Below are 12098 nucleotides of genomic sequence, written 5' to 3'. Positions count from 1 at the left end.
ATATTTTGTTTATTATGGGTTTTCAGTTCATAATAATTATTATAAGTTTGCAGAATATAGAAAATATTATCAGATAAAAACTAATATATTGTATTAATAGGTTACTTATAAATGTTAATATTTGGGTAACATTAGTCGCCCTTATGAAGACATCAGTAGCACACGATGCGACAAATTATATTCATAAATCATATAGTACCTATTCATTACTCATAAGTTATTAATTATTTTTTATTAGTACAGTAATGATTATCATAGATTGTTTGAATAGTAATATACCTATGAATAATGATTACTATTCAAGTGATTATTACTTATTTCATTAAATAATACCTCATAAATGCAATTTTTTTTTCATTAACTTAACTTTTTAATTGAAGTTACGTTAATGCAGTATTTGTCAACCTAATTTTAAACTAAATTTATGTATTAAAAATGTTTATTAACTTAATTTTTAATTTTATTGAAAAAATAATAATGAACTTAACTTAACTGAGTTAAAAAATATCATAAACTTGCCGGCACTGATTTAACTATTTATAGATGCAATAAAACCTAGGTGACCTATTATTTTCTCTAAACAGTCAAGTTGAAAAATCACCCTTTGTTATTAATTGCTATGGCTCAATTATACAATTTGTTAAGTGTTTTTACTGTTCTGTTTATGTAAGACAAATGAGACAATGATATTAAAAAAACATGTTATATTTATTGATATATTGGGGACACTACAATGGAGACATATACATAATATAAAAACAATAATTATTGATTGGTAATATACATGACTACTGACTAGTGTGCTACTTCCGATCAATAAAAATAAAAAAAAATTACGCGATGGTTTTTACGATTGATAATATTAACACTGAATAAAACAAATACATATTTTTAAAATTCTGATTTGCATTGTTTAGAGCTAATGGACCTAATTCCCCGATATCCATACACTGTCCTTTTTTCATTTGTCTCTCATTACCAAAACTATCTTTTGGTATTATACACAAGTTTGTTGAATCCTAAAACAGTTAAAATAATTTAATTATATGTTAAAATGTATTAATTACTAACTATTATGTTATAAATTGTTCTTTACTTTAATGAAAGCTGCTTTAATAGTTTGAGATCGTAAATTATAAGGAACTAATCTAGAAGAACTCCTTTCTTCTAATTTATTACCACCAGTGAATATTACAAAATCAGCAATGTCTTCTTTGTTTTGAAGCACAAACCAATCAATTTTTATGTAACTACTTCCAGTCCTAAAAACATGTTTAAATAAATATAAACAATATGATAAATTATTAGATATAAATACTAATTCTTTATAGACCTTATACTAGTAGACAGAGTATGGATGTAGTTTTGTTGGTCAGACGTGACTGCGCTGTTCGGGTGTTACCGAATTACACGGCACATGCACACTAGATGATACAATAAACTGTGTATAACTGTATATAGTGTATATATATATTTATCATCATAACGCAAATTGCCAAGGACTGCTCTAATTAACATCGCCGTCCTTATATGCTCCGTCTACTAGTATAAGGTCAATGATTAGCTATAATATAACTCATTTGCACCAAAAATTGATATTGGTCCTTTTTGACCCAAGCATTTAAAATCTACAGTATAATTTTAATCCCAAAAGACTACATTTATTTTTGATTATTTACATTTATAAATGCCCAATACCTACAAACAATAACAAATTATTTGATTTGTAATTTATAAAGATAATATTATATAATATGTATGCATGCCATATGATAATTAGTATTAAATATTTCAAAATTAAGGGTATTTTATTAATTAAGCATTTTTATATTTGTTAAAAAAAATTAATAATAATAACACTATAATTTAATCTGTTTGTATAAATATTATTTATTGGGTGTACCATACATTTATAAATTATATTATATTTTATAGTAAATACAAAAACATTTCTGCTAAATTGTTTACTTTTTTCTATTTTTAAATTTTAAATGATGTTCAAATTATAGTTTCAAATTATTTTATCCATAAATATAACATAAAAATCAGTTCCGAGAAAATATTAATGCTTTATGGAAACAATCCAACCCTAGTATTAAGTTTGGTTATGACTTATAAGCACCTATATTATTTATTGATAAAAATACTAAAATATATAATGAATATTTAAAAATTCCATGGCTAATAATTTACCTTTTTATCTGCCTAAACTTTACATCTGGTGTTACGATAAATGTATCATCTTCGTCTTCTATAGGAATATCACAAATCAATTCACTCTCGCTTAAATTGTCCACGTAAGACACTTCTGATGTTAATAACTGCACACATGTTATATTTTCCCATTGTGGATCTGGATTAAGCCTGGAGTTCAGCATTCTTTTGATGGGAATCAATGAACAATCGCATTCAATGGGATTGCCTAATGATTCATATAATTTATTGATTATTGAATATATATTATAGTAGGTACATGATAACTGGTAAGATAAATTTATTGATATAAGGTACCACTAGAGATATTACCTTTAAATGAAATTGAAGATCCTTTATTTACAATTTTAGCCAATTCAGGTGGAAAATTATTAAATAAGTTATTCTCTACATTAAATTGTTTTAATTTTGGGACAAAGCTTATGATTTCTTTTGAAAGTTTTGTTAATTTATTGTTAGACATCAATAAAATAGACATATTTTTAGGCATATTGCCAACTTTTTTCATTGTTTCCAAATTATTGAATGATAAATCCAATACGTTTAACGATGTTAAGTTTCCGAGTACACCTAAAATGTATAATATATTATGTTAATAATTAATACATGGATAGATAGGTACCTAATACCTATACACTAATAAGTAGGTACCTATTAATTTATATGAGTTATATAGGTATTTTATTATGTGTGAAAAATGTTAATCTTATTGTTGAAGAGATTATATTTTATAAAATGTATATGTTACCTGGACGAATCTCATCGATAGAATTATGACTTAAGTTAAGATATTTAACTTTGTGCGTTCCAACCGTAATATCATGTGTTATTATTGGTATTTCATTATAGCTCATATCAATTGATTCTAAGTAACTGGGAGTGTACATATGGTTTGGAAATGATTTTTTGGTGAAAAATGAAAATTGATTATGACTTAAATTCAACTGTAAATATATTCATTTATCAAGTATTACTGTTGTAGGTGAGGTGTTGAAATAAAATTATATTAATTACTTACATATTTAAGAGAAAGGCAGTCATCCAATAAGCTATTTGTTTTGTTGTCCAAAGAATTTAGTTGATTATATGACACATCCAAAGTTGTCAATGATACCAAACCTACATTTTATAAAATCAAATAACAATAGGTAAACATTAGTATACAGTGTACTAAGTGGCCTTATTTAACCAAAATATCAGTGTCCCATCGGGTATGCCCCAGTGCCTCGGTGGTCTAGTTCAGCCCTGAGTATATTAAATGAAAGGATATTCTATTTAGTTGAAAACATTTTCATTAAGGATTAGGTACCTATATAGTTTCTTAAATTAGGATTCCTAGGTATAGGTATTTTTTATCCTTAATTTAAATAAAACTAATAATAATTGAATATTTTTATATACCTATAAATAGCAACATGGGTCAAACATTTTTGAAAATTAAACGGTGTATAGAAAATGCCAATATAAACATTCAGTGAAAATGTCATGTATCTGTGGTAATTTTTTTTTAGTTACCTACACCAAGAACCAAAATCGATTTTGTCGAAAACTTTTCCGTAAAAATGCCCATTTTCCTTAATTTTTTTTTTGTTTTTCCTGACACTTTTGAAAACTTCTAGGAAAGTTTAAATTTTTACCACCCAAATGCATCAATTAATAGGTTTACTTCCCCTTCGGGAAAGATACTGAAGTTGAAAAGTGAAAGATTATATTGACTAGGGTCTAGGACTCAGTGGCGTGGTGAACTAAAAATTTTCCAGAGGCAAGTTACAAATATTGAAATATCCCAAGTATTGATGCATAATAGTGTATTAATATAATATACCTAACTAATTATATTTCAGATCGTTATGGACTTACTATTGAGTATATCATATTACATTTAAGAAAAATCTCAGAGACAATTGCCCCTGAAATTGTCACGCCACTCGACTAGGTACTTGACGCGTACACATACTCAAAAAATTAAAAATTAAAAAAAAACGTCATTTTTAAATCAGAATCTTGATGAATATGAGAACTTTCACGTAAAACTAGTTTTTGACAAAATCAATTAACCTAACTTAAATGCAAATATCCCGCGTATATAGGTACTTGAAATGTTCACGCCTTCCTACTCCCCCCCCCCTTTTAAATTTAATTTAATTTTGTATCCAAATTAAATATCTATAAATTATAATTGATTATTTAGTTTTTTTATTTTATTTATTAAATAACAAATTATTTTATAAATAATATACTGACCTTTAAATGCACCATTGGGTATTTCAGTTAAACTATTTTCAGTCAGATTCAATAATTGCAATTGTAATAGCCCTTCAAAAGCCTGAGATTCTACTTGAGTGATATTATTTTGCGACAGATCCAGATAAAACACTACAGGCAATATTCCAAAAGCCTTAGAACTAAGATGTGTAATACTATTTCCCTAAAAAAAGTTACCATGTAAAATACATATGTGTTAATACCTTTTAATAGGTACTTAATCAAAATAGAGCGTTCAATGTAATATTACTCTTAATGATAGATGTCTTGTTGAAACTAATGGGCTCACTGCTTGAGCAGGCGGTATTGTGATAGAATTATAATCCAAAATTAGACTTTGCAAAGACAACAGTTTCGAAAACGACCCACTATCCAAACTATCGCCTAACAAGTTGTTACTCAAATCCAGCGAGAGGAGTGCATTCATTGATGGCCAAGCTCGGTCGGGTCCAATATCTTTGATCTTATTATGACTTACCGCCAGACTTGACAGTGATATTGGTATGGTCGGTATTTGCGTGATGTTGTTATACCTCAAATCCAAGTGACTCAACGATGACATTTTAACAAACGTCGCAGCATTAATTTTTTTTATGGCATTCTTATTCAAATACAATTCGAGTACAGTTGGTAGAGTGCCAAATGTCGTAGACTTCAAGTCTTCCAACGCATTGTGGCTGAGGTTGACGGACCGCAAACTGAGAAGAGACTGGAACACGGAGGGACTTATAGATTTTATACGGTTGTGGCTGAAGTCCAATGTATGTAGCTCGTAGAGCTTTGGAAATGTTCCTTTTGGTATCGACTTAATGTTGTTGTATGTCACGTTCAAGATTTTGATGCCCGCCATGTTGGTAACTGGTACCTGTAATAGTTTTATATTATTATTTATTATATATTCAGAGTGTATTACTTTTTACTCATCACTCACGATTTGTAAGGAAAATGAAAATGGTTAATAGGTTTTCTAGGTATTCGAAAACTCGGGTATTACATTTAAAGTTAGTTACACATATAATAAATTACCTATTATAATTTTGTATAAATAATACATTTATTATCATGCACTTATCGGTGGCATATTAAAATTAAACTGTTAAATAAAACAATTTATTCAACATTACCTGAGACATATCCGTCAAGTTGTTGTAAGACAATTGCCATACTGTTGCATATGTATTATTATCAAACGCTGTGCTCGGTATATTTGATATTGAATTGTACGACATGTCTAACATCGTAATGTTGGCACAATTTTCGAAAGCTCCGCTATCGATTTCCGATATATTGTTTTTTGACAAATTTATATGAACCAAATAAAGATTTTTGAATGACAGTTTTTCAACTTTTGTGATTTGGTTTTCAGATACATCGATGATCTAGAACATTACATTATTGTCCATATTTACTCGAAATACAATTTATTTAATACAAATTAAAATATATACACTTCAGATAAACTAATATAGGTACATTTCATCAACATACTTCAACATAATTTTGTCCAGAAAACATCTGATAGTCGATAATTTTCATACGATTTCTAGCCAAATCGATGGTACCTATTCTTGTCATTGACGCAAACGTCCCTCGGTCCACTTGAGAAATTTCATTGTCACTAAGATATAATCTTCGGAGAAAACGCATACCACGAAATAACTCAGAGTCTAATCTTGTCAGTTTGTTGCGACTCAAGTTTAAAATCCGTAGTAATGTATTTCTAGCGAATGCTCCTCTTTAAAAATAAATAAAAAGGAATAGGTACTTAAGTAGAGTTAAAATTTTTTATTGTATGTATTATTGCTAAAATGAATTATAGTAAAACCTTGTTACAGATGGTAATGAATTATTAGCCAAGTTGATCGACACAAGCTTCGTTAAATCACCAAAATGGGAAGAGTCGATTTTACTAATATTATTGTTAGATATATCCAATGTTTCTAAGTCTCTCAACCCTTTGAACTGATTCTTTTGAAGCGTCCCCAATTCATTGCCTTGAAGATCAAGATATTTTAACTTTTTACAGGGACTTAATGAGTCGGGAGACAGAGACGTTAATTTTCCATTTGTTATGTATAATTTTTCCAAACGGGTCGGCAATTGACTAGAAGTAAATGCGTTGGTTGGTATATTAAATATTGAATGCTTGTCCAGGTTCAGTACTTTTAAATTGCTCAATATCTGTAATACAAATTTAATAAAATTGCATAAGTTTTTTGTTGGAAAATATAACTAGTATTAATAAAAATGTTTTGCTTACTTTTAATGAACCAGAAGGAAATTCAGCCAATTTAGAGTTCACAATGTGTAATTCGGAAAGTGTGTGATTAATTCCAAAAAATAAATCATCGTCCAGTAATATTAATGGTGTATCTTGTATGATCAGCCTGTTTACAGGAGTCGAGTAAAATATGTCTCCAAATAAACGACCTTTGCAAAGATATTACGTAAATATACACATTATGCTCCCTCCAGTGAGAGAATACACGCCACGACCAGATGAAAATTGGTTCTTCTACGCATCCCCACGTGACAACCTGTCATAGTAGAACACTGGTCTCGATAGCAGGGTGTGACGTGGGGATGAACAGATATTGGCGTGTTCTCTCACTGGACAACAGAGTATACAATAGTAGATGCTAATATTATGCTATTTATAACAAGACACGTATATTGCATATAATATAATTTTAATATAATACTATAATTAGTATTACCAATGTTGCACGATGATATAGTCAAATTGTCAACGACTACGTCGCCAAGTGAAGCAATGTTGGAAAGACCGACGGAGAGTGAGGCCAAGTTGCTGTTCTCGCAGTGTACCGCTAATCCGTTATCGGAATCTGCAACGCAACGACAGGGGTGCAAAGCCAGTTCAGGCAAACTGCCTATTTTCGGACACCCATACTTAGGTCCTGGTTCGTTGTATTCGCCATCGACGCAGCAAAAGTAGAGAATAAACACTAGGAATATGTGAATCGCCATATCTTTGAATGAATAGAAAAGAATATTTCATCGGATTTTAGTACGGTTGCGTTAGGCTTTTGTATTAATTGATTATGTTAATCCTATATAGGTGGAATTAAGTAAAAATGACAAACTTGGTATAATTTTGATACTTTAGAGTTAAATCATACACTTACATACAAACAGCTTGGGGTCCGCGATCTAGATTGCCTACCTGATAATATACTGCTGAAAATCAGACTTTTTATTCCGGGCAACAGAAAAGTTAAGATACATTTTGAACACCATATACCTACCATACACCGAATATTAAATAACGAATTGAACAAAGTTTGAATCATTTAGAATTGATACATTTAACAGGCAACGAAGTGCCAGCGGGATCAGCTAGTATTTTGAATAACTCGTTGAAAAATGTTCTTGTATACACTGAATTTTTATATTTTTTACATTGATATTTAGTACTTCCTGTTTTTCCCCACTGACTACCTATATACCTATATAAATGTTAATTATGCTTTAGAATTTAGATCCGTAGATATAATATAATTTATTATATAATACGTATAATGTAAATACCTACAAAATAATAAGATTATAATAAAAGTGTAGGTTGCTATATTTTTAATTTTCCTTCCCGAAAGCGAACTGTACTATAAAGAATCGAATAATTACTCAGGTAGAGACGTGTTACGAGCTTTTACACCCTATATAAAGCTAGCTTTGATGCCAAGGCCAACCCTGTCAACTCCTTTAAAATACAAACCACCCCAGCAATTTTATTTGGGTACAAACATTTTACAACAACTTAAAAACACTTAACATTTGACACATATTATGGCAAATATTCAGGTTTCTTTGTTATAAATTTAGCTTGTTTATTTTTGTTTAATTTACACACAGAAATAAGTGAAGAAAATGATTGACTTAATATTTTTTTTTCTTTTACAAAACAATCCTCGTCTTCCACAAACCACTATAGTGAAACCTGTGAAAATAAAAAAAATCTACCTATCTGTGTGTGACTGCATTAAATATTTCCGACGTCCCGGAAAACACGAATACAATGAAAATGTATGACTATTATTATTAATATATAATACTGCCATAGTGCCATTATATAATAAGTGGGTAGGAACTATAAATGGCAATTTATGAAAACATATTATTAGTACCTACTATTATTTGTTTAGTGTTAATAATCATTAAACATTACAAATCTATAACAGGTAACCGCAGTGGCGTAGCCAGGAATTTTGTAGGGGGAGGGGGGCTAAGTATTCATATACAATATGTCTTTTATTTACACTTTATATTTTTTTTTATTAATCTTGATAAAATTCTAAGGTCAACACAGTCAATGGCGGGGGCTATAGCCCCCTTAGCCCCCCCAGAAACGCCACTGGGTAGCCGGTAGGTATACATAAGTACATAACCATATAACCATGGTAACTTCCAATATTGTTCATCATTATACAATTGTTTATATATTTAGATACATAATCTAATAAAGAAAGTTATAATAATTTAATATATAGCTAAATTTTAAATCAGTAGCATTTTTTGGAAAATAATACTAAACTAAAAAGTAATAATATTTCTGAACTAGGAAACTGAATTATATATTACTTTCATTATAGACCATAGTTCACAATCTTCAATGAGTTATTCAATTCTAGCAAGTAGATAAGTACATAAATTGCTATATTTCAATTCAAACCTATGGTTGCCTTTAAGTAATTTATATATATATATTGTGACGTAGGTATAGGTTAGAAAGGAATAACTATAAATATTAGAGCAGTAGACAGGTGCATATTATTATGTTATAATATATGAATCCATTTACGCTTAATTCCTGTGCATTGTCATATTACCTATGTAGATACCTAGGTATTTATGTTTGTCGTAACTTAACTCATATAGCCATATATTATACCTATCTAATTTATAAATACAAATATATTTTATAATATAATACACCTAGATACTATAATCATATCTCATAATACTGACCTGTATTATTTCATTAAACATGGACTACGATATCCGTCATTTCTTCGTTCGTGGGATTACAAATACAATATGCTTTCCTCTCTACGGTTCTTCATTGTCATCTGTGAAATTTGTTAACAACTTTATTATGAACACGACGTGTATTCGTTGCTTAAACGCGCTTGACTACTACAGTTTTAGTGTATTACTACAACTAACTGCGGTTAACACGATGACTATATGCATAGTAGGGGTAATGTCCTCGGAAGAAGGAGAGAAAACTACTATAGAATTTGGTGCGTTCAATTCCCTTTCACTCGGTGTGCCATGAATCATAATAAATACAACACGCTACAACACCGCAGACATAATATTAATTAACTGGTGATTATTAGAATTAGTCATTAGATATGGCAAAAGTTTATACCTATAGGTACCTATTATACAGAATTAAGATTACAAAATGTTGTGACTATTTCCACAAATAATATAGGTAATAATTAAAATCATGGAACTCGCTCTGATGCAGTATAGTAGGTGTCGAGTGTGCCTATTCATTGATTATGGGACATAGGCCACAATGTAATGGCTGTGTTAAATTTTAATTCAATGATACATACGAAGAAAAACGATTCTGAGCAAAGATGGCCTGCCAGCCTATATTTCTAACCTCTCTAAGGATGTTTTACTATTATTAATGCAATATCTAGGTTAAATTAATTTTTTCTAAAAACAAATCTCACATATTAACTTATAAATTATAAGTTATAGATAGGCCAAGTGGACAAGTAGACGCTCTGCTGTTCAGTAGTTGTCAACTGTCAAGTATGACGTTGTAATATATGTGTTATATTTCAACTCAATGACAAATTATTCTGAAAAAACGATTCTGAGCGGAGACGTTGTGTCAGCCTAGCATACTTGTATAAATAATCAAATATAATAGTTAACAAAAAAATTAATAAAAATTGAAAATATCTCATGGCAATAATTAGCGTAACTTTCCAGTGAACTTTTTCTTTTTGATAGAGGTAGTAAAACCTGTTGGGAACCCTCTATTAACATTTTTCGCTGCGCTTTTGTAAACTATTGTGAAATTTTTACTTTTGACCCCCCGAAGTACCAAATAGTACCAACACTTTCAGAAAAGATGCTGTTGAAAAAATTCAAGCATTATTACAGTCCCAAAAGATGATGGCACACAAAAAAATTTTAAAAAAGCCCATATTATTGTAAAATCAAATCATTCATCGCTCCGCTTAGAATCTAAAACTAAAAGTTTAAAATTCAAAATGTCTATAAGTAACTCATAAAATATACATCTGCTGAAAATTTCTAGTAGGTAGGTATACAGTTATTCGTTTTTGAATTACAACAAAATATGAAAATCGTTAATTTACGTGTAGTATGAGAAAATCTGTCGTAAAAAAATTGAACAAATTCTTCAAATGTTCATAAACAATGTATGCGACTTAACGTTAAACTTTTGTTCATGAGTCAAAGGATTTATAAAATTAAACTTATAATAACAATAATATTAAAATACCCGATTCATTTCTATAATATAGGTTTTTATCGAAAATTATCCAATTACTAGGTAGGTACCTAATAGAAAAATACATAAGTAAGTAATGTGTATAGTACTATAGTGCGTACCTATACGGGCTATACGGCTATACGCTATACTATTTAAATTATTAAAAAGCTTTAAAGTATATTTTATAGATTTTGAGGTAAATTTGAAATTGTCATGTCAAATTTAGTTCACATTGCCAACAAGCAGTTTTGTAAAGTACTTGGGTATTAAGGCGCCCGGTGCCAATATAATTTTGTACACAAAAATACGCTCTACAGAAATAATGATCTTCTTCTGTAAAATCAACCAAATTTAATAATTTTTACAGGTAATATTTCACAGGCTACATCGAACTCTATTTTTCAATATTTTAATCTCAAACTTTATAATAAGTCTTCAAAAATAATACAAATTTAAGCGTTTTTTTTTATAAATTATATTATTAAAATAAAATAAAAATCGGAGTTCAATGCAACCAATAGAAAGTCTTATTCTTTTAGATAAAAAAAATAGTTATCAATATCTTTCTACAAGGCCTGAGAATAATTCCCGTGAAGTCAATTTTTTTGATATAATACATGCCATCCAACTCTCCTCCGCCCTTAAATAGGTATTACGTAGTAGATTAGTTGAAAAGTATTATAATTAAGATGGAAATTAAAATATAAAATTTAATTTTCAAATTTTATAGAATTGCGGAACATTTGAAAAACTAGCACCATGACCCTTAAGATACATTTTAAGGACTCAAAAATGTATTTTAAATATAACTTACACACACACATGCAAACATTGCTTTTTATTAATATAGATAAATATAATACTTTAAACAATAAAATATTGATGTAGGTAATGCCATATTATATATTTGTATTTGAACGTGAACATAGTTTGTAGTAAAATAAATAGTGGACTTGTTACTTCTGTTGTACGCTTTGCAAATTATATTCCTTTGTTGATGACTTGGAATGATTAAATATATTGAACAATCAGAACTACATCAATTAGATATTGATGCAGTTGTAGATTGATGCTCCAATAATGAAATGAATTTAAACATACCAAAATGTAATATCTT

At 29.2% G+C, this 12098-nt stretch overlaps 1 protein-coding gene across 1 annotated transcript; it reads right to left on the bottom strand.

Moving 5' to 3' along the window:
* Positions 1–689: 689 nt before the first annotated feature.
* Positions 690–9626, bottom strand: LOC132934657 (toll-like receptor 7). Its single transcript, XM_061000982.1, has 14 exons — positions 9466–9626; positions 7197–7469; positions 6740–6909; positions 6305–6660; positions 5968–6214; positions 5604–5858; positions 4730–5344; positions 4459–4642; positions 3233–3333; positions 2963–3158; positions 2527–2784; positions 2194–2422; positions 1097–1262; positions 690–1019 (listed from the first exon to the last, which is right to left on the bottom strand). The coding sequence occupies exons 2-14, from the start codon at positions 7465–7467 to the stop codon at positions 834–836; spliced, it is 3234 nt and encodes a 1077-aa protein (XP_060856965.1). The 5' UTR covers positions 7468–7469; positions 9466–9626; the 3' UTR covers positions 690–833.
* Positions 9627–12098: the final 2472 nt, after the last annotated feature.

The sequence above is a fragment of the Metopolophium dirhodum genome, chromosome 1 (assembly GCF_019925205.1).
Source record: "Metopolophium dirhodum isolate CAU chromosome 1, ASM1992520v1, whole genome shotgun sequence".
NCBI lineage: Eukaryota > Metazoa > Arthropoda > Insecta > Hemiptera > Aphididae > Metopolophium > Metopolophium dirhodum.
Note: the sequence above shows the minus strand (reverse complement) of the source record. Positions and strands in the feature narration are given on the sequence as shown.

Bases quoted from the DNA above. Each gene is read 5' to 3' on its own strand.
- LOC132934657 (XM_061000982.1), bottom strand. From the start codon at position 7,467: ATGGCGATTCACATATTCCTAGTGTTTATTCTCTACTTTTGCTGCGTC. The intron at 4,643-4,729 runs GTAATATTACAT...AACTTTTTTTAG, and splicing joins CAAGACATCTATCATTAAGA to GGAAATAGTATTACACATCT. The intron at 3,334-4,458 runs GTCAGTATATTA...TATAAAATGTAG, and splicing joins ACCCAATGGTGCATTTAAAG to GTTTGGTATCATTGACAACT.